The sequence below is a fragment of the Acanthisitta chloris genome, unplaced genomic scaffold (assembly GCF_000695815.1).
Source record: "Acanthisitta chloris isolate BGI_N310 unplaced genomic scaffold, ASM69581v1 scaffold29520, whole genome shotgun sequence".
NCBI lineage: Eukaryota > Metazoa > Chordata > Aves > Passeriformes > Acanthisittidae > Acanthisitta > Acanthisitta chloris.
Window position 1 is genome coordinate 55,079 of NW_008653800.1, and position 26,937 is coordinate 82,015.

The 26,937-nt window shown below is 40.1% G+C and overlaps 1 protein-coding gene across 1 annotated transcript in view; it reads right to left on the minus strand.

Annotated features, from left to right (window-relative positions):
- PCSK2 (proprotein convertase subtilisin/kexin type 2) overlaps positions 1-25,438 on the minus strand; it is a gene marked incomplete at its 5' end in the record, with an annotated part of 78,876 nt that extends 53,438 nt beyond the window's left edge. The window contains one exon of the mRNA XM_009082454.1: positions 25,334-25,438. Coding sequence (XP_009080702.1) covers positions 25,334-25,438 — 105 coding nt within the window. The remainder of the gene's footprint in view (positions 1-25,333) is intronic.
- Positions 25,439-26,937: the final 1,499 nt, after the last annotated feature.

Sequence of the window (26,937 nt, forward strand, 5' to 3'; positions counted from 1 at the left end):
AAGAGAAAACACATCTCTGCATGTCCAACAGTAGAAAAGTATTGGAAAACATTCACATCTTGTAAGAGCCATAATCTCATCTACTTGTGTGAGGTTCAGACTTTGAATCCAGCCCTCAATCCCATCCATACTGCAAGCTTGTGCCATCTTTTATATACTTGTTTCTCTAACTGAAGCCGGAAAAACAATGTTCCGAAGACTCAGGTTTCTAGATAATAGCATCTCTAAATTATTTGAACCTGTGAAGCACGATACTTAATAGAACCTAGTGAAGCAACCAGATTTTCTTACTAAAATAGCATGAATTTTGCCATCTCAAAATTAGGCTACTTATCTACAGTAAGTGCCTTTTGTTTATTTAATTCTTAATTAATTTATTCCTTTTTCATTAGGATACAAGATTAAGCAGAGATCAGAATCTGAGCATCTACTTTACTGGCATAGGACTACATCATGACAAAGTTACTAGTTGTACTGTAAGTGGAATGAAGGTCATGTATCAAAGAAGGTAGCCCATGGATGATAAGATCTTTACCAGGGAAAAGGGTTCAAGTATTGATTTTTAATATACTTGTACTTATGCATGGTGCATAAAGTCACTTGGATGATAATAAACCAGCAGGATACTGATGCAGAACAAATTAACAAAATAATCAATTGACTGCAGTACTGCTCTGGGAGGGCCAGAAACTGCAGCACTCTAACTGTGCTCTCTGCTCCCATGAATGCCAAGATAATCAGCTCCTCGTTTTGATGGAACAGGGTTAATTGTACTGGTGAGCTCCTGCAGTTAAACGACTCTGTTATATTGAGCATAAATGACAGATGTACTAAATTATACCGGTGGGTGTATAAAAGCAGAACAGTACACACAACCCCAACCCCAAAAATCAAGAACTTCAGAACAGGAAAATTTGGGCCAAATTCCAGAGGAAGAAGGTAGTTCCAACTGACGACATCTAGTAGGCATGTTGGTTTTTTTAAAAAAAAACCCCAACAAACACACAGCAGTGAGTTGATGAACTAAAGGAAGTAATGGTTCTTTTTTCTCTAAAGCCTCAGGGTCTGCTCCTGAAGGTGAAGTAAGAAGCTGGAAAGTGACAGACTGTATTTTCGAAGAAGTCAGGCTGGTGGTTGGAATTAGGCCTCAGAAATTGAACTGGAGATCAACATATGCCATGAAGGTGGTTTGGAACAGTGTGTCCAGACACACAAAGATGTTGTCAAACAAACCACCTTCAGCTGGTGGAAAGCTGACCTGTCTGTTGGCATCATTAATTTCTGATATCCAAAGAAACATGGGGGCGACCAAAGGGAGACAGAAAAGTTCAAGTGAGCCAGCGATCCGCACAGCTCTCTTTAAAAAGGAATGAGAATGGGATATCATGTGCATATATCAGATTTTTGGGGTGCTATCCATAAATGACACCCCTCTGCTCCTAAACCTCATACAGAATTAATGAGCGTGTCTTTTTCAACTCTGATTTCTTTCTAAGTAAACACAAAGACATTGAATTCTACTATTCACTCCATCCATATAATGTAAAAGAGATGTATTTCAGACTTCAGAGAGCAGGACCCATATCACATTCTACATTTTTGTTAAAACCACAGTCTTGTGTGACTCTCCACTACAAAATAAACGTATTTATGCTGAAGCTCCTCACTAGTAAAAGAAAGTACAAACCTCCTTGAACTGTAACTAAAGTCAGATGAACTGAGCAAAACTGAATCACTTTTAAATGGCAATAGGGACAGCTCATCTCTATAACTGAACCAATAACCTGGGGTCGTAAGGCCGCTAAACTCCATCCAGCCATGGCAATGCACAAAATATATGGTTTTTTGTCTGGACATAGCTAGACCCATCTGCTTGATTTCAAGTTTTCTGAGCCTGTTTCATGGCCCAGAAAGAATGAGCGGAGATGTCAGGGGGCTTGTAAGTGTCACTGACCATACAATACTCACTAATCAAATGACAACTGCTCCTCTCTAGCAAGCTAATGACTTTCAAAGGCTCTCGTGGATCTCTCCAGACCTAGCAACGAGTCCCTGTTGTTAAATGTAGATATTTCTGGAGGATTATTCATAACAGAGCCTCCAAGTGCCTCTTCAAACTGTATCCATTAATCCTTGGGGAGTGTTCTGTACAGGCACTCTTGCCCCAAGCTATTTTGCTCCTCCTTGGTAGGTGCAGTTAGAGCCACTACAGCAAGCCAAGACATAGCGGCTGTTAAAGCACAAGTTCTTAGAAAGGTCAAAGTTTATCAACACAACCCTTCCCCTGCCACATCCAAGCAAAGAACAGAGGAAGAACATTTCAATTTGAAAGATTTCATGAAAGCAAAAAAGCATCTCTTTCCATGAAGTACTCGTATCACTCATTTTCTACATTTTTGTATAGCTATTTTCATAATGACAAACACAGACAGCATGAAAATTGCCTTGATTTCTAGGAAAAGTAATGTCCCCTGTAAATTATATCCTTTTTTCCCATTGTTTTTAGCCATCCCTCTACCTTGCTGTTATTTTTTTGTTTTGTTACTAGCTGAAACAATGTAATTGGATATCAAGAATCTGCTGCTTTTTTTTGCTTATTATACTTACATGTTCTGGACCAGTTCTAGTTGTCCCACTTTCTCTGACCAGCCCTATTTGCCTGCCCAAACACCTCTAAGCTTACACAGACCATCAGCAGATACTAAAGTCTTGGGAAACTTATGCTGTCCCCAGTCATCCCACTTGGCATATCTTCTCATTTTTACTTGACTGCAGCTTGTGGTCTTTGAATTTTTCCCCTGTCTCTCTGGACTCGTATTACAAAGTGCCCCACTCCCAGGTGAACAGAACAGGGACAAAACACTGTACCATAAACTCTAACAAAAGACTTACTGATTACATTTCACAGCAAATTCTGGCATAGCTGGGGCTGCTCATTAACTTCTCTGCAAAAATCACAGAAAATCATAACACCAGAGGTACAGCCATTTAGGAAACTGCCCCAGAAGTTCCCCATCAATCAGATAATAACAAATAGTAAAATATGAAGCTGAACAGCCTGAGCTCAAAGGTTCCACTCAGGCAATTAACCTTTTTTGATGGAAACACAATTTAAAGGACTCCTGTTTCAACCAAGTTCATATGTTTTTAAAAAAATTATGCAGGAACTGACTTGCTTCTGCTTTATTTTGTGACCTTTTGTTTTCCTGATATTAGTTCAGTGCTTGGTAAATAGGGAGCTTTCAAAAATAAAAGAAGGGGAAAAAGAATCAATATTTTTGTCCATTTAGCAGGCCTCTCACAGTTCAGTGACATTCAGGAAGCAGTGAGTAAAGAGACAAGGAATCAATGTATAAGAGGAGGCTGCAGATCATACTCAACCTGCTCAGCTAAGCAATCGATAGCTCCTCTAAGCTTCTGCTTTGAAATGCAAGGAAGATGTACAGGCTGCAATGTAAAATGAATGCTGAGTATGGATGGTCTGCAAAGGAAAATGCCAATTTAGTAAAGCAGAAATTTTGATAAGATCATGCCCTCTTAAACGGGTTGTGTTTTTTTTTTTGCTCTATGATAGAATTTATTAACGGGAAAGACTGAGACAGAGAAAAAGCTCTGGAAATCTTGATATTCAGTGGACTGCCTCAAGAACAAACAAACTGCTTCACCCCTCTCCTCAGTTTGGCATGAGGACCATATCAGAATCTACACTATCACAGGTGCTGGCTATTCTAGGAACACTGTTTCCAATGTTTTTTTCACTGCTTAGATGAGCCAACATGAGAGCAGGAGCATTTCTGAAATCTTTAGAAGTTTCCAAAGGAATGAAAATCTGCTTATTATTCTATAGAACAACAGAGAAGACAAAGTAATTTATATTTCATACAATGTCTTATTGCAAGAGGGCAGGAGAGTCACATCAATTACAAAATCAAAGATCTCTGTAAAGAAAGAGATTCCCTGGAGATGGGCTGTAACCACATGCATTAGTCTCTCCAGTAGATCTGCAAACCACAGGGACACTTTATCAGCAGCTTGTGGGCAAATTTTGCACTTTGCTGTCTCACCAGTTACATGGGTCACAGAAATGATCAGCCTCTCCAAATCAATCAGAATAACCACCCCTCAAGCACAGATATAAACAGCAGCACGCCTGATGACAGAAAAGAAGATTGAGCCTCATGTACATAGGGCATTATCAGCTTCTTAGCTGCAAAATTAGCTTCTGCAAGTCACAAATTTCTCTTCTCTTATGTCCCTTTGGCAAGTACTGCAGATATGTCTTTCCTAAAAGATCATGCCTGGAAAAAAACCCCAACCTACTTTCTTCTTCCTCAACAATAAAAGTCTTTTCATGGAATGAGATTTTCACGTATTACAAAGGCAACCATCATTTCCTTTAAGGTGATACCAAAAGTAGGTCTAAGTTATATTTGCAGCCTTTCTGTGGTATAAAAGGGTTTTAGTTTAAATGGGAATCAGACCCAGTTCAGCTTTAAGTTAGCAAGCCTTTTGGCTATATCTGTGCTCACACGATGCTGAAATCTTCTACTTTAATTATTTTCTCTATCATCATTTGTAACTTTGGACTGTTTCTTATACTCCTGGGCAGTCATCCAGCCAAGGACTTCTCTCTCCACAACAGCTTACTGGTCTTACAAGGAGATAGCTGCTATAGTCCACTTTATATAACCTCCTCTTTAAAGATTCCATTAGTATGGTTGCTGCTTCCACACAAGCTATGAATAACAGATACATCCCCAAGAGAACAGGAGTGCTCACAGGCTAAAGATTCCTCTAACTCTGTTGATTTTAAGCTAATTTATTTCACAAAGCAAGTTTCCAGCTGAGTGGGGGACTGTGAGAAAATACTACTTGGAGAAAAATCTGCTCAGTTTGGCTTGTATGGAAAGACTCAATTGACAGCTAAAGTTATTCTTGTTGCTGAAGTGTACCCTTGACTCACCCTTACATAGAAAAGACTTCTTGTAAATGTGCGAATGTCCAAAAAAATCTGGAGTCACGAAGTCCCGCTTGTAGCACCTTTACCTCTAACTTCATATATTTCCTTTCTAAAGGTGCCAATTTGCTTTAGAGACATTAAGTGTACTCCATATTGGCAGACTGGAAGTGCCTTGCAATGTGCCTGTGTGGGTATGCATCATAATTTAGGGAAACTGAGTCAGCAGAGGATGAGACCTTAAAGTACATCTACAGAATATGGTCTCTAAAGTGATTCTGCACTTAAAAGCTGGCTTCTGACCTGTGCTCATCATACTTCCACTTCATTCTCCACAGCCTCCTTCCCACTCAAATTTCATCTAATAGCCCATCACTCACCTTGAAACATCTGCTTGGAAAAATATACATTTTCTCTCATGGAATTATTGGCATGGATTATCCTCTTCCCATGTTACAATAAATACACTATAATGTCAGACTTGCTGAAGAGTTGCATGTTGCCCTGTTCTCTATGTGATTTATGTTGCTCTCCACCTTTTCCAAACACTTTCTGAGTCAAACCCCCAAACATTCTTATACAGCTGTCGTCCCCCCCCCCAAGACCAGTGATAGCATTCAGTCATGGTAGCTATGGCAGGAGCTGTTTGGGGCTCCCTTCATGCTGTGGGACTTAGAGTAAAGGTTTGCTTCAGCTTCTTCTGTGCTTCTTCTGAGCAGATGGGCCTCACTAAATCCAGTGGCAGTGAAATACTGTCAAACAAAATTGTTGCAGAATCTCAGCTGAAGAGCAGCTTCCCAGAATAAAAATGGTATCACAGCTCTAGGAGGGAAGGCAAGCAGACTAATGTCAGTGTTGCTGTCCTACATGTAGTGCATGAACCAAGATGAAAATCAATCTGATCTAAATTCATCTAAGAAAGTCTGAATTAAAAGAGTTAATTCAAACTAGCTGTGGGTCCTCAAAACCTGGAGTCATGGGGTAACAGTGAAGAAAAGGCTGGCCCCACCATACAGAATCCAGGCTTTCTCAAAACTGGTTTCAGAAAGGGCACAAGTGCTTTATGATCTCTTTTTCCTGGCTGCAACCCTGTGAGTGCTCTGCAGAATACAATTCTTCTCTTTTATAACCTCTTCTGCACTGACATGGCTCAAACACTTATTTCTTTTCCCTGTTTTTTTCTGCTCTATGAGCAAATGATGCAGTTTGAAGCAGAGGAGTACACCTGCCGAAGAGGCATCTGTTTTGGCTAACATGGAAGGGAGCATCTGCACAGACAGAGGAGGACACCACAAACAGCCATGTACACTTCCTCCAGCAGCTCCTGCAGGGTCTGCTCTGACTCAGGGCCCCACTGCACCACGCTGACAGGTTGCTAGCATGGATTACTGCCCACTGCTGTCAACACCTCCCAGCCAGGTGGTAATGACATCTGCAGAAGGCACATTTAGCTTTAATAAAAACCAGAACCTAGTTTTACAAAGCTGCCTGCTTGGAGTGATATAGCAGCAACTGCCCAAAATGTCTAAGCTTATCCTAATATTTCAAAAGTGTAATACTTAAACTTCAATGTTCACATGAGTGGTAGTGATATATTAGTGAGCCTTTCTTGTCCATTTTTGACACCTTCAGAGCTCAGTTACTATCGCAGTGGAGATGAGATACAGAACTGCAAACCACTGATCTTCCTAAGTGCTGTCTGGTGCGAATTACATGGGCTGCACAATGTCTTCTCTCAGGAAATTTCATAACTAGGAGCCAGACACAAAACAGAAGCCAATCTTATGACAGAGGGAAAACCACAATTATGCTGCTGCTCACATTCATGCATCTGCTCATGCACCCAACAGCAGAACAGTTGTTTATAGCACAGCTAATTCTTTTTTCTATTACCATAAATACACCGGACAGGAAAGACATAGGAGCTTGCTTCCATGCATGTCTTTCCCAGCCCAGTAGGAAGCAACTGATGATTTGCATCGATCAGGCTGTATAGGTTGCAGTTGCACTTCTTCAGCTCCTAGATTCAGAGGTTTATAGATCCCTGTCACAAAAGACGTTAATAAAATCAATAGAGGTTTATGTATCACTGCTGTATAGCACTGGGTTAGCAGAGTATAGCTGCCAGGGGGACAGGCCACCCACCATACAGGAAGCATCAAAACAGAACTGTTTCTAGAAAACAATTTCTGTATCAAAAGAAAAGGTAGGAAAAATGGAAAAGTAGATTTGTTTACAAAAAGGAAAGAAACAGTTAAAGTCCTACTGTTCTGGCCTTTATCCAAATAAGTTTTTAATTTGATACTTTCAAAGGACTGACCTTGATTCTTGTCAAGACATGCTGCATGCCAGAATCCTTTGTTTTAATCTTCAAATGTTCTCTTCCAATTTCTGCTTTGGAGCCCACAGGGTGCAGTTGCAGAGATTTCTGGTGCCCAGCATCATGACAGAGAACATACTCAAGGCAGATATAATCACATAAGGGCACTTTTTCCACCTCAGCCCAGAATCTGGCTGCCATCAAGTGGCAGAAAAACACCCTTCCTGCCCCTGAACTCCTGAACCACCCAGCACTCAGCTTGAGCAGCTTATTGAACCCACATTCCCCTAAGCAATGCCTACAACTTTTTTCTTTACAAGAGGGGCACCAAGTCATGAATGATTTGGCAAAGGGATCACATCTAGTATGACGCTGTAGGCAGGAGACCTAATGCAGAACAGTGATGGGATCAACAATGTGGGGAAAGAAGCACAAAGCTGTCCCCAGCAGAACAGGGTACACAGAGAAGGAAAACCCCATGAAACTGAGACAAGTATTAATATGCTCAGTTTATCCCAAATGAAGCACTCTTTAGCTTGTCACAGAGTCAAGGCATCCCCATCCCTGGAAGTGTTGAAGGCCAGGCTGGATGGGGCTTTGAGCAACCTGGTCTAGGGGAAGATATCCCTGCCCATGGCAGGAGGTTGAAACTAAATGATCTTTAAGGTTGCTTCCAACCCAAACCATCTGTGGTCTGAATATTTTTTATAGGTTGTCTTAACACCTCCTTTAGCAGAGAGGCTTTTTACATCCCTGCCCATGCTCTCCAGCAGCCTGTACCACCACTTTCTGGCTAAGCTTTTCTACAAAGCACATCTGCACAATTAAAATTATTTTCAAATATCTTAGAAACAACGGGGTTTCTGCCTTGATTTCAAGTCATCCAAGCGGTTCGGATTTGTCACAAGCCCGTCTATTTATCCACTGCCTACAGCAATGAAAAGTGGCCCCTAAAGACCATGAAATTGATTAATTGCAGTTCCATGTGCAGTAGCAGGGATTCTGGTACCAGAATTTTCCCTAGTCCCCACTGGGTCAGAACACAGGCTGATTTAAATGAAGTGATAAAATGATCATCCTGCTGCAAAATTCTTTGAACTATTGCTGGGTTTTTTGGCCAGGAATGAGGAAGTATCTTTTCAGTTCAGTCATTAGCATAAAATAATTAGACTTTGGGGTACATTTTGCTCCCAGTGCATATACATAACTTGCATTAATATTAATAGGGACCTCTCTATTCACAAGCATTGAAAGGAGACTGTACCCCAAGGAACTGAGAAAAGCTAAACCCTAAATATGTTTTTGCTTGTCACTGAAGATTTCTATAGACTCCTGTAAACTGCTATCCTCATTATATACTTCTTTCTCTTCCTAATTTATTTCCATTGAGAATAATGTTTAGCAAATCACAGAAGAAAATCATTTGCTCAGGATTCCCACAGCAGGTAATCAAAAGTGATGCACGCAAATTCTATGGAAATTGCTCTGTGTGTTCAAACTTTGAGACTCAATTCATCTCATGATTTCCAGAGAGCAAAAATTTAACAGGAAAGCTTCCCTCATGAAATTGTATTTCTTTGGTATGAGAAGTAATGAATTCCAGGTTAATACTGACAGTGCCTGCTGCACACACATTTATGAGCTCTTCATATTTCCAAAAAGACAGCATCAACCTGTGTTACAGCAAGCACTGAAGAAGTGGCTTGAGACTACTAGAACTTCCCGGAGGAACGAAAGGGACATTTGGGTAAATAAACTACTACAGCAGCAGGACTGATTTTATGGCAGTTTGAACAAATGCTTAGACTGGGATATAAAGTCCCACACGTCTTGGGCCACTGCAGTCCGAAGAAGTGTAAAACATCCAGTGCTAAATTACAGAATCATGGACTTGTCAAGTTGTCACCAATGAAATGATGCCAGAGATGACGTCCTCTGTTCTGGGCCTTTCCTTCAGGAGTGAGGTGAGCTGTACCTATGCATGGCCCTCATGGAAGAAAAATGACAAACAATGAAGCACTAACAAAGATACAGTGGAATTACATAAGTGATGAAGCTGACAAACAACGTCTCAAAATGTCATTTGATGAAACTGAGGGTAACAGTAGTGTTCTGCAAAAGAGGAAAACCTGAATGAAAAATAGAAAAAAAACCCTTGCAGTCCCTGAAAGGGTCTGAAAATTTCCTTCCTCTCTGCTGGGTAGGGCACCTCATAATTCCTCACTTTCCTTTCAGGAAGGGGCAACCCAATTGAAGTTTTCCCTCATTTCACCTTGCCACATGCCATCCTGGACTGAATTGCAAATGAGATCAGGGAAATGCTCTAGCTTAGAAAGAACTTCTTAAAATGCAATCACATTCCATATCCTAACACCAGCTATCCCTACAACAACAGAAAAACAAAGTGGAAATGGTCTCAGAGGAACAAACAGTAAGATCAGAGGGAGCAGGAATACTTAAAACTCAGGAACACCATGTAGAAAAAAAATCAGGTGAAACACCACACAGTGGAACAACAGCGTACATTCGGTATTAACTTCTTGGCTGAGGTTCAATTCTCCAGGAGTGCAAAGACCCAGGTTCCACCTCCTCTGCCCAAGGGTAAATACAGACTTACTCCAGTGAAATTACTTCAGACTTTCACTGCTGCAAATTGGAGAAATGTCTGTCTCTTGTGTTTAACACCATTCCTGTAAGGAAAAACTCTGTTAAAAACTTCCCTCTGGTTGAACTCAAGTTCAAACTTGCTGAACTTGTGAGGACAAATTATTATCCTTTGCTTCAGGGAAGAACACCTGTTTCTGAAGATGGCAGCAAATCATAATCCACAACCCACTGGTGAGGAAAACACACTGAGATACTGAGGAGGAAGGAGTAATCAGGGATGCCCAGAAGAGGTACATACTATAAAGCCAGAGCAGCATGCAGAGCCTTGAGCTTGTGAAGTGGTCAGCATAAGCATCCATGACCAACTGCACAGAAATACTGCAAAAATCCCAATGTGATCCCCACCTGAGGCCTGTGTTGTTCCTTCAGTCACATGCTTCTCCTCCCTTCCATTTACATCATGTGCCCTCTTCCTCCACAGGTGATGAAAACTGTCCAGGGTGATTTTTCTTCCCTTTATCATAACCCACAAAGCAAGCAATGTTTGGAGAGGATGAAAACACAAGCTCCTCATACCTTACATGGTTCAACTAAGGTCATGGTTTAGTCAGGGATGAAGGAAGCAGATGTTTATTTTGTTTGTTTTGCCTTGAGATCTGTTATGAAAACAAGAGTCCTTGAAAGCTGCTGTGTTGCTCAGAAAATCTTGAAAAGCAAAAAATCCATCCTATTGTCAACCTTGATAAGAAAAAACAAAGGCAAAACTGAAAAAAGTTCTCTCCTATTCTCCCCACATATGGCCCCTCTCAATTTAACTCACAACTTGACAAAAAACCCCCACATAAATCTTAGGCAAATCATTCATCATGTCTTTCATCAAAATCACTAGCTCCTCTAGTCAAGCTGGGTAGGCAGCTGCTGTTTCAATCAGGCAAAACATATTTAAAGAGGTTTCAAATCACCTCACAAAGGGGCCAAAAGGTGTTTACCATTTCCTTTCCCATCTCCATCAGAGTGTAATGCACTCAAAGACAACAGAATCTGGGCCTGGAGGCAGTGCTGCAGTTTGGGAAGCTAAGATGATGACTGGTTCTGGTGTTCTACTTAATGCCCCTGGCAACTGGGGCAGAACTGCAAGGAGCTAAATGTCAGATGCCTACCTGCAGAGACCCAAGGGGGCTCCCATTTCCATGAGCAAATATTATAATAAAAACCTGTGACACCTACACAACTCTAATTGCTAAAAAACCACTGATACACCTCACTGACAAGCCATACCTTCCCCAGATGACAAACACAGGTTTGGGGCCTAAAGTAGGTCAAAGGTAGCACAAAGACACACAATTCCCTCACTTTCTGCTTCTTTTCACCTGCAAATACGAAGGCAAGAGGGTGTTGGATTTTACCTTCTGGGAAACACTGCACCTATATATTTTAGATATATAAACCAAAACCTGTTCTGTCAAATAACTTGTGCATAGTTTATGCAAAAAGTGAGTTGTTCACTGGACAGCAAAGAAAAAGCAGTAAATTAAAAAATGTTACTTAGGTTACAGTCTCCTGAGCACAAAGTCTTCTCCCTCAAATCTCCATTAATGGAGAGGTTTTCTCCATCTGCTGCTGCTGTTACTCAGGATGAGGAAGCACCTGGGAAAAGCTGGAATGAACCATGGGGAAACAAGGACTGGGGCAGAGGCAGGACCACTAGGACTGGATTATACCCAGGGACAAATATCTCCATACAATTTTGTTATTTTATGCTTAGATAGCCTCTAGCAGAGTAATTTCCCCTGAGCCTCTGGATCATGCATGTGGAAATACTAAATGACAACAGTAATCACAGTTTAAGGTTACTGTCCTTTGTCTAAGTCATTTGGGCTTCAGAGGATCTGCGCTAATCTCTTGGGTTTTATTTTCCCCCACTGTTCTCATCTCAGTTTTCTTATTGCCCAGGTGTTATAAAGACCACAAATGGCTGTAATCCAACCTTTTTTTTTTTTTCTTCCTGACTGTAGATTTGGCATCTCAAATCTACTCCTGCTTTTGCTCTGCTTTGCTGTATGACCTTCTGCAAAACTTAAAGCCCTCTTCCCCCCACATTTATTTCTAGCACTTGTGAAATATGCATAATCCATATTTGAAACATCCAGTTAAATATTATTTCATTAAATACTGTAAAAGACCACAAATTATTTCAGATGAACAGACAGATCATTTCAGTGGGAGATCTTCAAGTATTAAATCACCAAAGCAGTACCTTTCTCACTGTTGACTATTTTGTAGGCAAAGTATTTGGGAAGATTTATTTGACTTTCTGGCTCACACTGAATTATTCATTGTTTGCAAGTCAGGTAGGTAATTCACCTTGCACACACTTCTCAAGTGCAGTGCTAATAAGAAAACCATGATGAGCAGATTTTTCTGACAAACAACATTCTCATGTAAACAACTGTCTTTCCAGAAATACAACCTCTCTCTATGCAAAAATGTTCAGTATTCCACAGTGAATGGCAGGACACCAGTAGCTGTCAGTTTGACTCATACTCCCAACAGTAATGCCCTTTTTCATACCTTCCCATCTCAATCTGGAATTTTCATTTCTTTCATGCATTCAATTTCTTCCAAACCTCACTGACACATGAAAGTGAAAACATTTCACCATTTAACTCCAAACTCCACTGAAACTACATATGGCAACACTATAATGAAACAAAAAGCATTTTCTTGCTATGGCAAGTTGCTCACTGCATACAGTGTTCATCCTTAGAGATAACTAACAAAACCCATTCATTTATATTGTCTTTTACAGGAAGTAAAAAACCAAACCAAACCCAACAAAAAAACCAATCAAACAAAAAACCACACACACACACAAAAAAAACCCCAAAGACCAAAACAACAACAACAAAAAAAAACCCAAACCAAACACCCTCCTCCCAAAGAAACCCCAAAAAAAGCCCCCAAGAAACCATTCATATCTCATCTTTTATATGTCTCAAGCTAACTACTGGGTTTGTTTGTTTGGGTTTCATTGAAATACAGCCTATGAGTAGAGTGGTTCCTCCTTTGCAGGACTGTATTGCTCAGCTCCCATCACCTCCTCGGAACAGGGTTTAAGACAACATTAAGTCTGCTCTGACTGAGGGAAATCTCAGTCTTCTTAGATGTTTATAGAAAAAGCAGGGTGAGTTGAGCCCCCCTAGATTTGCTTGTGAGAAGCTCTAGTCCTCACAGTGGCACCGCTGCCTTAAACTTTGTTCTTAGCCATTTAGCATCAATTAAGAAGAGCAGTGAAGTGAGCAGCAAGTTACCCATTTCCATGAGCACAAGAAGGCTGGAGTCCTGGCTGATCATCAGATGCTTGTTTCAGAGGATGTCTCACACTAGCTACTTGACTTTTCATGAAACATACTTTTCACATTGTGGAAACTGGAGCAGACCTATAGATGCCTGGAAATAGGATGCTAATTTTGAAAAAAAACAATGAAACTGAAGAAAACAGTCAAAAATTACCACAAAACAAAATCTGTAAGGTTCCAACCGGAAATACTGAAACAAAATTAAACTTCAGGGGTTTTGCTAAATAAAATAATTTGGTGCTATAAAATACTTTTGCCCTGATTAAGTATTTCAAATATGAAATGTAGATAGTATTTCTGTTCCTTTGTGACTGTGCTATCAGAAATAGAATTAATTGAAGTCTCAAAAATAATTTTTCTTTGGGAAAATAGTAATTTTAGTTGATCATCCAATGGGAACATTTTCATAAGTTTTTCTTATAACATGCCCTGAACATCTTGGAGAAGGACCATTGAGATTTGTGAGATATGTATATGGTTAGAGGTGGAAACAAGGAAATAAAGGTTTAACATGGATGTTTCCCTTCCTCTTTTCAGGAAATAAACAGTCCAAACTTTTTCCTATAGCAATCAAGGGAATTATTCCAAGAAAAGCTCACGTTCCAAAATAAATAAAGTGGATTCCAATGAATGTTTTCCCAAGAGAGCATCACAGTTGAGAGAAGAAAATAGATACTTAGGCCAGTATCTCCTGGCCTAAGAGAATCAGCATTTTTGTTCAAATTCTGCCAGAGATGTTTGTTGTGATGTGGTAGCAGATCCAGAAGATGCATGAAGCTACTACAACAAGACTTCAGTTTGTTTTGAGCTGCTAAAAAAAGCAGTTATAATGGTACCTATAAGGTTTATAAAAGATATCTAACATTTTTTTAATCACTCTGCAGTCACTGACTAGACTGTGGTTTTTCCAAACAGCAGAGTAGCTGGAGCTGACAGCTCCTCAAACTCCTTGTTTTGCCAGGAGAAGATGCCTCCAGACATAGCCCTGACTTTGGTGGAACCATGGGGAGGACAAAAATGATCCAGAAGCACTGCAGGGCAAGGTTGGCTAAGTGCCAGGGAAAGCAGTAGCCTAACAGAGAAGATGGGCTCGGCTTTGAATTTATCATATTTGCCAAATGACAAAGCCAAGTTAGATGGGAACAAATGTAATCAATCTCTCAGACTCCAAGACAAAACACAGGGCAACTCCTTGCTCCAATGGCTTATTTCATTTTTCAGGTTGTTGATGAGGCTACATCCAATGCGTCTGGACTACCTCCAAAGAAAAGGAATAGGAAGGAGTGTGAGGAGTTGGCAAGGAAGAAGTGAACCAGGTATTAATGTTGAGCATAACACTGCAGTGTTACATAACCTAGAGCCCAGCAGTAATCAGCTTAGTGACACTGCTGTGAGACCAGGAGCATAAAAATAATAATTAGATCTGACAATTCTGGTTGTTCTGTGAAGATTTCATGTCTGCAAGGCTCATGGATCCTTTACCATGCATTCCTCTCTATGAAAGAATAATGCTTGGAATCAATAAAGAGCATGGAGACAGACTATTTACGTTAAAGAAATATCCAACCTGTACACATAATAAGACTGTACTTCTTTTCAGCCCTCAGACATCATAGCTATCAACGTAAAACATAAAGTTGCATCTTTACAGAAGTGTGGCCATTCAGCCACCATTTCTTATAAGCAAAATTGCAATATGTACCAGAGTCAATTTATGTATGGAACTGATACTATACAAATAATCAGGAAAAATATGTACCATGGAGATGTTTAGGTATTTCTTAGTCTTTCTACAGTGTTTTATTCAACCCAGTCCTGTTCTCTCCCCCAGTATGGAAGCTCACAAGGCCAAGAAACATTATTCAACTTCACCAACCTATGACATATGTATTACCATTTTAATTACTGTTGGCTATTTTCGGCTGTTAGAGGCACCCATTTGGCTGAAAAGCCATGTTCCAATGCAGCATTAAATAATTACTGCAGCAAACTACTCAGAAATAATTCAAATCTAAACCTTTAATTCATTTCCATTGTATCTCCGAATACTGCAATCAACTTTCTGTGACCTTTGTAAATCCTTTTTTGTATTCAAGGAAGACATCATGCATATGATTTCACAGATGTATTTAAAACTCCATGTTGGCTTCTGGGCTGTTGAGTTGGTGGCAAAAAAATAACCCCCAACCTTTAATATTATACTTAAGATATTGCATAACAGTTTGAAGATCTGGAAACAGACTGCTTGTGGCAACAGTCTTTTCCAAAAGACTGCAATAAACCAATAGACCAAAATGCTGCTCACAAAGAAAACACTCATCAAATTTTAAACAGTAAGGTATGTTAAATGGCATGAGTGGATGCACTACATAATACATTTATTGTGTGATATAGTAGCATATGCCATCACATTGATTCTTTTAGCTTAAGTCTCTTAGCAGAAAGCTGGTGGGGCTTTTAGTCACAGCCCTGTGACACAAGCCCTCATACAGCATGCTCAGAGACCCCAAAATCTGCACCAAACAATGTTCCAGTCTTCTGTTGCTATTGATTTAACTGTATATACCCTTAGCTGCACCACCTTTTATTTATTGCCAATACCATATACAGTAAACAGTGCTGGTCAACTAACTGTATTCACAGTTAGAAATGCAGTCAACTGTTCTAACAGCTGATTTCTGGAAGAAAGAATAGAAGCAAACTGTTATAAATTTATTTTGTTTCATTCTAGACCTACCATCTCACAGTCTAAAATACATGGACATCATATACTATCAGGTACACTATTTTAACTAATTCTAAAATCTCCCCAAGATACATGGCAAACAATATATTTGGAATCTTTCAAAAGGGTTTAACTCAAAGGCAGTTTTCCAGCCTCCATATTTTCTGTTAGGCTTAGAGATTTCCCAAAAGAAAACTTAGACTCCAAAATGTCTTGCATTGTTCCTGAGGAAGCTTTTCTAGCATACAATTTACTTGTACTTAAAAAAAAAAAAAAAAAAAAAAAAAAAAAAAAAAAAAAAAGAGAAAATATAGCTGAATGCACACACTTTCTAAACTGAAAGTGAAACTAACCCTGAAGATGGACTTGCACATGGCAGTCTGAATTCTGTTGTAGTTCTAATGGTGGTGACTTGGTCAGTTTTGAACCCCCACATGTGACTGACTCTTCCAAGTCAACTCCAGCTGTCCTGAACAAAGCCCTGGCAAGAGAAAGGGAAAGGGCCACCACAGGGGCCACGAGATGCTGGTTCAATGACAGCCCAGAGAAGGCTTTCCTTCTTCTCACCAACACGGGCTGCAGCTGGCCCAATCTTCCCAAGGCAGAAAGACACGATTTTCATCAACACTACACCTCTGGATTCCTGGATCACGTGAAAGCAAAAACCCCTAAACCATCTATTCTCACCACTGCCACTGCTTGCACTATAATATTAAACAAACCCCTCTGAAGATTCAAGGCTGGAAATTGCATAGGCAAATAATAAAAGCAAGTCCACAAAACAACAACTCTATTCATCAGGCAGGAAACAAGAGGGAGACAGGAAAAGACAGAGGGAGGCTGGGGAGTGATACTGCAGTCAAGAGAACAGACATCAACAATAAAGCAGAAACTTAACTAAGCCAGTTCAGCAATTTACAGGCAGCAGAGCAGAGGCTGAATGTGGTCAGCTGTCTCTGTTTTACTTTTGTACGAGTACTGAACTCCACATATTTACAAGTATTTTTGAGGGATAAAGCTAATTCTATTGCCTTACCCCAAGTACTATGTTCAGCAACATGAAAACAATGCAGTATGTGGCAAGAAGTAACTTCAGGAGGTCACCTGAAGCACCCCAGGGCTGCAGGGAGGAATCAGCCACATGCAAGTGAGCCATGATCACTGCCTAACCTTGTCTTAAAACCACTGACCATGCAGACTTCCCAGCTCCCGGTGGCACCAGGGCTGCAGTGCGTCACTACTTTTATTTTTGGAAATTTCTACATGAATCTGCACAGTACTGCCTTTGCTTATCAGTCTACTACACTGCAGTACATTCTTCTTTCTTTTTTTCTAACAGAAACAGTTTTAGCTTACCCTGTAATTTTGGTTATACAGTATTTTCATAAAAGACACTGTATGTTTGAGTTTGATGTCATTTTTATAGTCTGTTATTTTATTATGTGCAGCTAATTATGCTTTTTCATATAATACAGCTATAAAAGATTTCCAACATTCTTTAATGTTGCTGGAAATTTTTTTTTTCTTCCTGCCATTTCTCAGTAAAAATAGAAATAATAGATCGATTAAACTTAGCTTTCACACTGTGTTGGATACAACTGCATTTGCACACATAGTAAATTGTTTGAAATATTTAATATTCCATACTCAGTAGTGTTGTCATATTTTAGTTTAGAACTGTATTGTACATCACAAATGCAATATACATATGCAGTCCAAATACAAGCCAGCTATGCCACACTTAAGTATCAGGAATTTAAACTTAGAAACTGTGAAATTCTTCAGCACATGCTTAACACACGCTGCAGTGAAGGGGACTACCATGTCAGCCTAAGTGACAGCTTAAATATCTCAGTAACTCTAGGCCTGGTTATTTTTTTTTACCAGAAAGAATGAGTTATTTTTATTCTTATTACAGAAACTGACTCTTATGTAATAATTGTGATATCTCAAAGAGCAGCTAAGTGCTTTACAGTTGGATTCACCATTGGTCAACAACACAAAACATAGCTGGGCAGAGCTTTCCATGAACAGTAAAACTCCATCAACCTTTGCTGGGCAGGTACAGAATCTACAAAAGCCAGGGACAACAGAAGTAGGGCTCACTCAGACTCAGTTTACAAAAAAGCAAACACAGGGAATTCAGTGACCACCATCTGCAGCAACAACAGCCATGCGACCTGTAGAGCTGAGTCATGAATCAAACTTGATACCTCACTGAATTTCTGACATATTTCTTTTGACATTATCACAGAAACAATCCATGACCTAAAGATTAGTTTATCCTCTGCATTCTGGAAGCACAGCACTACTCCTTTCCGTAACCAGTGCAAGAAGGGCAGAGTGGGAAAATTTTTTTCCTCACATAAGTGATATGTGACTGATAACAGACCCTTAAAACTTCTCTTTGCAGCCCTGTTGATTTTTTGTTTGGAATAACACAGCTCATACAACACATGCACCATATTTCCTACAATTATTTATCTTTGCCCTTCTGGCTCTATGATCCTTCCTCTTTCCATGTCTGAAGTGCAGGTTGAATTCCACCTTCCCTCAAGCTGACTCTAACTGCATGTGGCCTTTTTTTTTTTAACACTGTCCTGTAATCTCTACTGCTCCTTTCTTTACATCTTCTTAGATAATGATGCTCATATACCTGTACATGTTAATAACCATCCACCAACATCTGCAAAGGATCTAAATATCATTTTAAAAATGCCCATTTAAGCATTAAATTCTCTCAGAAATAAGACATCCACAGTATCAATTATCAGATGATATACCACTGATTAGAATTTCTTAAAGAAAATAGTTAGGTTCTTCCTTGCAATACTTGTCAACTGGCTTTAATATGAAATAGAAACACAAAATCTTTGAATAGGGCCATGAGGTAAATGGGACAGCAAAATAATAATTCAAAATGGTATCAGCCTGAAAAGGTACAAGAAGAGACCTCCCTTCTGTGAACTGGAATAGACTCTTGGAAACTCTTCCTCAAATATGCTGGATAAAGAACAAGATAATTTACACCAGAAATGATAATCCAGGGATCCATTTCACGGAAGTCACTGCCTGTTTTCTGCACAATATACTTCATTTTGTCAGGATGAATGACGACAAAAATGTCTTCAGTTCTTGCTTGGTGAACAGGCAGGCAATGCAGCTTCAACCAACAGTGTGTAGGTTTGAGGGTGGCTCGGGTTTTTTTCAGCATTGGAAAGAAGACCTTTCCTCTAATGAGTTTTCCTTGGCTGTTCAATATTTATTACAGGTACTTAAGCAGAGCTTTTATTACTTAATGTTCCATTTCCTTCCAAAAGGATAACACCAATGTTCATGTAATGCTGCCCTATAGTCTCATAAAATTGATGGCAGCTCCAAAGTTTTCCTGAGCGTAATCCTACCAGCATGCCAGCTCCATGATAGCAGATATTATGGCAAAATGCTAAATAGACTTCACTGGGAAGTCTGTCACCTCTACCATCTGCAGCATGAATTTACATAAAAGAGCTGAAAACGTGAGGGGCTTTTTTTTGTTGTTGTGCCATTCTTCCTTCCCTCCCTCTCTTTCTGAACACAAACATCCATATGTCCCTGCATGGCAGAGAACTGGCTGGGGAACCTGAAGTCTCCCTCTAAGATTTGAGAGTAGGTAGCAAGTCTTGGGAATTGCATTCATGTACATAATGTTTATCTCCACAGAGGTTGAAAGCTTTGTATGAAACTGGGGTCACTGCTGTGATGAACTGCATGGAAACCAACTCCTCTACCCACAAAGGAAGTCAACAACAAGATCACAATAGGACACTGGTCAGGTGCTGGGCCTTTCTTTTCCTCCTGTCCCTTTGCTTTCAGGAGCAAACCAGCTTTCTTCTCAGAGGGAGGAAGCATCTTGAGATATCTTCCAAGCTTTGACCAGAAACTTACCAGGGAATTAAGTCACTAGCACTGGTTGGGAAGCTGACAAATCAGGATATGGGACATGGAGCAGGAGTAAAGTTGCCAAATATTGCCATTTTAATAAAAAAATAACTGTAAATTGCTCTTCTTGCTATGTTCCAGGGACAGAATATTGCCTATTTTCAGTACCAGAGGGCAGGAGAAATGGGTTACACCTCCACAGCAATTACAGAGGTTTGACCAAAGCTGCAAGGGAAGTTCTGATGGCTCCTACTCCTTCCATCCCCAGGTAACCACACTCTACACTGGCTGGAGAACTGCGGAGAACTGAGAAAAACTGGGGGTTTCTGACCTTATCAGGAAGATTTTCATTTTTGCAAAGGGGGACATCTAAGGGAGTGAGGCAAAAGGCTTCCCCTCCAATCCACCTCAAGCCTGTCATTAATGCTGTCAGAAAAGGCACTGAAAATTGACTTACATTGCCCTGCCATTGCTAAGGGCTGCTGCTTGTTAAGCAGCTGTGTTCTTTCTTCCCAAGCTGCTGTCCCTCTTTCTCCCTGTTAAAGGTGACCATGGATGAAATATCCAGCTCTGGCAGCACTTGGCTAACCCCTTCCTAGTATCAGAGAGCACTTCTGCCTTCACCAGTTGCAAGGACCTGATCACAAACAAACCAGTTATGTTAATGGGGCATGGGAAGGATCTCAGGTGAGGAAGGATAAGGAAGACTTTGATTTATTCAATTAAAGCTTAGATCCTCTACATTTACAGCCCCCTTTTTTCTTCCTTGTCCCAGGACACAAGAAGTTTGGAACTATTGTTAACCATGGTCATCTACAGACTACACCTGGAAGAAGCTCCTTGTCCACCTTCCCCAGACTCCTGTACCAGCACAGGTATCAGTCAAGTCTCCCTTTCTAATCCCTTTCTGCATCATAACAACTGCCATCACTGGGACATTTATTTCCAAAGAAGCCATCATCTAAGTGCCAAACTCACTCTCAGTGGAAGATTTTCATTTCACCTCCCCCCTCTACACATATATATTTATTCCCCCAACACCAACACAGATGCACTCACATGTAGATATCAGTAATGGGACACAGCTCTTCTCTGTATATTAAAGCCTCTTTCTTGAGTGGGATTAATCTTGGCAGCTGTCTGACAAGAGAGACTGTGTGGGAGGAAAATGGTTTTATCTAAAACTTGAAAGAAAGCAAAATAATCTTTGAGAGAACAAACCATGTTTCAACTCTTGCTCCTCAGTGGAAGACTATTTACCAACAGAAAATACCCACAACAGCAAAAAATACAGAAGTATTACTCTGAAAGGTAATGTAATGACTGTGCGTTTTTTCTTTCCTTTTACTTAAGTGGCCACTTTTCAAAATATTTATTACTAATACAGCTGAGGCCACAGCTGTATTAATAATACAGGAGGCCACAATCTAAGTCAGTTTTGAAAAATCAAAATGAAGCACAGGTTTCTGCTTCCCATGCTGCCCATATTGTACTTTCAGAGACAGGAAACCTAACAAACAAGACAGTATGAAGTATCTCTATATTTCTGATTTACTTTTCCAGGGCAATCACAGTCATGAAACATACCACTGTTCCTCATAATTACAATCAAAGTTTGCTCTTATAGAAGCTGTATTTCCCTTGGAAAAGGTCACCTTGCTCTAAGGGTGAGTTGTGACCTGCACTCAGGAGGCAGCATGATTTAACACTGATGTGGACACCCTGTTTCCCATCTCTCCAGCCTACCCCTGTGCTCCTCAGTGTCCCACTCAGCTCATGGGCTACTCCATGCCCAAATCACTCAACCTTTTCCCTGACTCTAGGCTCTTCTTTCAGCCTGTCCCACTTAGTCTCTCTTCACCTACACACTGGCTCCTCATGGCTTTATGTTGCTCAGGGCCCTTGCCCCTGCTGTCACCTCCTTCCAGCTGTCTGTGCCCATGGGACACGGCAAGGACTGTCTCCCTGCCTGGAGCTCCAGGGCAGAGTACAGCAGCCCCTTAAGTGAAGTCTCCCAAGGCCAGGCAAGCCTAATGGCTGACCTTTTGGTCTGAGACATTTCAGCTGAAGCAATTAACAGATAAAGGCAGATGAAAACACAATTTCGCATGGAGAATACTGAAGATGTTGCTGCTGTGTCTCGGCTCAGTAAGAATCTTATCTTAAATATGCAAATACATTAAAGATAATCCCCCTTTCCCCTGCAAATCTATTTGGCACCAAAGCTAGACACAGTAAAATAAGAATATATAAATGCACCTGGAAATCACAGAAATTGGCAACTGATGCTCCTGAGCAGACCTCTCCTGAAAGGTTCTCTGTATCTCAGAGAACGTAATTTAAATAATTAAATAAGTCTCCATTTGGAGCAATTCAATTCACTGTGGCATGTGCCACCCTAACAGTAAGAATCCCTGACAGGACAGTACTGACAGCAAAAGCTGTGGTGCTTCAAACACCTGCACTTTTTTCTTGAGTAGTTCAATAGCACAATACACTATGTGACACCATTACTTGTGCCTTCACCTGTTGCCAGGACTGCTCCAGGCTTCAGCAACATGATGCATTCAAATAATGTCAAAAAACATTGTTCTTTAGAACAAAGATTAATTCTTGCTGGATCTCTAGGAAGGTGTATTAATAATGTTCCATTCCCACCCCCTTTACAACAACACTGTTTATCACACAACTGCTGTATTTGTTTAGTGTATCTCCAAATTATTTTGGTTAAAACATACAGTAAATTTTACACAACAAAGGAATTTCAAGTACTTTTAAAGACATGCTGAACATGGAAATAATGCAGTAACCTGTTTGCGTAGTGCTCTGTAATCTATCTCCCCAGACTCTTGAAAAATTGACAGGGTTCCCCAAGGGACTTACTTGATTAAAGAACATTAATTAATTGAGTGAACATCTGTGGCTGTATGTCAACTAATAATTAAAATTAGCTAGGAATTGTAATCCCCTTAAAAGTGAAAAGTATACAGAATAAGTGCAGCCCACTTTCTTAGAACATTTGGGTAGGGCTGAGCAACTACAGCATTTACCATAATTATTCCTAAGAGATTTTTCCAGCCCTGTGGTGGAAGTTTTCTTCCTGGCTAGCCTGACAACAGGAACATTTTGTTCTTGGCTTCATGTGTTAACATATTAACCATGACAGTGCTGACATTTGTTGCTAAGTAAAATTGATTGTAAACGGTCTAGAAAGATGCCATTAAATTTAGAAATTATTTTTGGAGTTTGAAATTAAGTACTGTCAACACGACTCATGTTTCCACTTATACACAAATATGACAGGAATTTTAATGACTTGTCCAAAATCCATATATAAAAAAAAGAAGAGAGATAAGAGTAAGGATTTTAATTGCTCTCAAACTGTATTACAAGAAGAAACTGACCTATATGGCATCATAAGTGGTCAAGGACTATCCAACAGGACAGAGTAAGCAGGAGGGCTAGATGAGAAAAATGTCACGTTACTTGCGGAAATGAAATGTTGCTACATCCTCCTTCCATCCTTCAACGTAACTAATGAGGTCAGAATATATCCAGGATCACCCTTTTCCTCACGTGGGAGATATACTCAGTTATTTGAGCACAGGGATTTATTCCACAAGATCAAAGGAAGGCTCCACCGAGAGCTGAGCCATTGGTATGCAGCACCAGGATGAGGTGGAGATTAACAGCAAAAATGAGATTTCATTGCACGTGACAGAAGACATCTAGGAGTCTAGACACTGCAAATATTGGATGACTGCAAAAGAGAACATCTCTGAATGAGAAGGTAGATTCATTTAAGCAGTTCTTAATAGCAGTGCAGACAGCTGGTCTAGAGGTAGTCAATGCAAGAGTCAGTCTGGAATTTGTACAGGAGTGCTCAGACATGTAATATTAGGCTGCAATGAGAATTGATGATTTCATATAAATATCACAGGCATTTGTAAAATTTTCAGAGGCTTACAGCAATATTTATTTCCATTACAGTGTCACCTGCACAATGCCTATAATCAGCCACTAGTCTGCAACGTACTCACTTAGTTGTGTGCCTTTTCTGAAATGACTTTATAAGATTGGGTGTTTCAAGGAAATTAAACACCTCTCTCAGGACATTTGCTTTAGTATCCACTAACTGCACGTGGTTTCTCAGTGGTTTGCTTTCTGATCCCTGCTTAGTAAACAAAAGTATGGAAGCCTGAGAATTTCTATTCAAGGCAGGTTAAATGGGTCTCTTCCTCATAACCCCTTCACCTGTACCTGTTACCAGCTCTACAGGAGGGAGACAGGAAGAGCCTTGCAACACCAGCAGCAGCTCCAGAGAACCTGTCAGCACTCAGCTATCAGCACCTCAGGACAAAATGATGGAGCAGGCAGCACCTGGGAGCTGTGTGGTTCACGCACATGGCCCTCAGCTGCCAAAGCCATGGGCATCCCAGTTGGACCTGGGCCTGGAACCACTTGAAATTTCTGCAGAAGCAGGAAAATTAAGCTGAGAATTCATCAGACCTTGCTTGCTTTGGTGTCACAACAACAAATATTAACCTTATATAACCTATTTTCCTTTTCTTACTAGTCAATCTTTTCCCTGTCATAGATGTTCCAATACCACATAATAGCTGGCAACAAAATTCTGTCTGGAATAAAATTATTCCCCCCTGGTTTTTTGGTCACAGAGCAGAGAGTTTAAATCCTACTGAAGGATTAAAAAATAATCTATTTACTGTCATGATATCATTCCTCAGGTTTATCTACTTTCTTCGAGCAGTAAATACACTTCTTGTGTTACCTGGCCCAACTCCAGCCCAGTATTAAATTGGTGTAAAAACTCTGCATAAAAGAAAGTAGAATTTGCCAGTGCCAGCTTGTAGCCTTCCACAAGAGGGTTCTTTTCCTCCTGTCAGAGGGGTTTATGCTTTTGAAAACTGAACACACCATTTGTAGGCTGCAATCAAGAGCCTCTAAAAGAATTATTTAAAGTTTGACAGCATACACTCTTTTAGAAATTGGTGTCCCTGAGTAAAATTTCCAAGTGTGATTGCAGAAAAGTGCCACCATTCACACCACAATGTATTTGGGGCTGGAAGACCTGTGCATAGCAGGATGTGTGGAGGGGACAACCAGGAGATGTACCCTAGATGGCCTCTCTGCACCGTACAGAGAGATGAGTGTACCAAGATGTCCCAGAGACTATAGCATCACTGAGTCTTACTGGAGGAAAGATACATCTCAGATAATGTGGGACTATTGTAGCAGTGAACTAAAAATAAAAGATGAACCTATTTGGGAAGTGTGTGCATACAGCAGCCAGTAAGCTTGAAACGAGCATGGGGGAAAAGAAATCACAGCCATAACCACAGATTTGATCTTCACCTCGATCCCATAAAAAATGATCTGTGTCACAAAGAAAACGTGACAGGTATATATAATGATGAAACACTTACCCTGGAGTCCTTTTCCAAATGAAGTTTGTGTTGAAGACTGCGTCTTCTCCTGGCTTTGGCAATGCCATTGTGATAGAAGAAGTATCCAGATTCTAGAAAAGGGAGCTAAGGAAGAGAGAGAGAAGAAAATAAAACCATCATGGAGCTATCGGCTGTTAATGAGGATGACATAGAAAAATTTTACCTGTGCAGTGACTGAGGAATCTACACAAGACTTGCGAAGACTTATGACAAAGAGCCCAAATCACTCTTGAGAATGTCACTCCTAAGTCACTTTTGAAAAGCATCCCCAGCAGCAATGAAGTTGTTTGCTACTGGTTTACAATGTGTAACTTCACTTGTATACACTTGGTACTATTTTCACCTTATGTTTAAAGTCAACAGTGCCAATATTTCTGACAGGCAACCACAACAAGATGCATCCCTATTTTCTGAAAAAGGAAGAATAAAAGAACAAAATGAACTGCAAAAGATTTGAAACTACCACAAAGAGTCCTTCAGCAAAAAGGCATTAGTCAAGTGCTTTGCTGAGCCACTATAATGCAACTGAGCTGACACCATAAGAATTAAGACAGAAAGCAAAGAGATTTCCACTCAGAAAAATATGATACTTGGAATTTGTTCTGAACACTGGGAGATGGAACATACAAAGCATATTAAGAAAACAGCTCAGTGTGCAGGTGGAAACAGTCTTGTGTAGCTTTAATGTCCGAGACATTTTGGCAGCATGCAAACACCTCCCAAGGGCTTCCCAGCCCCACTGAAGGCAGGTGCTAGGGAAGGAAGATGTCTGGCTGTTATTAAATGCATCTTTCTCCTCAGGGTTGGCAGAGAGTGACTGGAAGGCTAGTAGATATTTAGCTTTCAGAAGGCTAAAAGACATGATGTTAGAACAGTATCTCACTTCCAATAGTCAATTAGAAAGCTCCATTTCCATCTCCAATTTTACAGCTTTTTCCCCATTCCAACTGAATAGGGATATTCTGGTTGAACGTTTAAACCTAAGCAAGTAACTGTGCATTTTTTAACTAAGCTTCTCCTTGTAAAAGTTGAAAAAAAAGTGGGCTCTTGTTGGGAAGTTATATGTTAAAGCTGTGCATATTTCAACTTCAAAGGTTTGACTACCCTGCATGTAAAATAACTACTTAAAAGAGATATTCCAGAACAGCTGTGACAGGCCTGTTCCTCTTCTTTTTATTATCTATACCTCATGATAAGGCAAACATGTTAGCAGGAGTTCAATGTTCTTTATTGAAATACTGAGGCTGATATCTAGACAGAATATTCATTGTGAAAACCTGGGCTGAATAAGGGTAGTAGGATCCTGCTGTCATAAACCAGATTCTGTTCCTGTACACAGGTATATACAGTGCACAAATATAAATTTCCTTCTATGACATTATCTCCTGTTTCAGTCAATCTATCACTATATCTGGCGCAGTTCTGCAAATATATTTTAGCATGCATGTGAAGCAGTGTGGAAATGGAAGACAGTGATTTCTGAAAGTTTAAAATCTGGTCACGTTCCAAAAATGAGTATGCAAGTTTGGGTTGTTTTTTTTTCTTCCAAGTCTTTTTTTATGCTAATTGAAACATTTGCTATC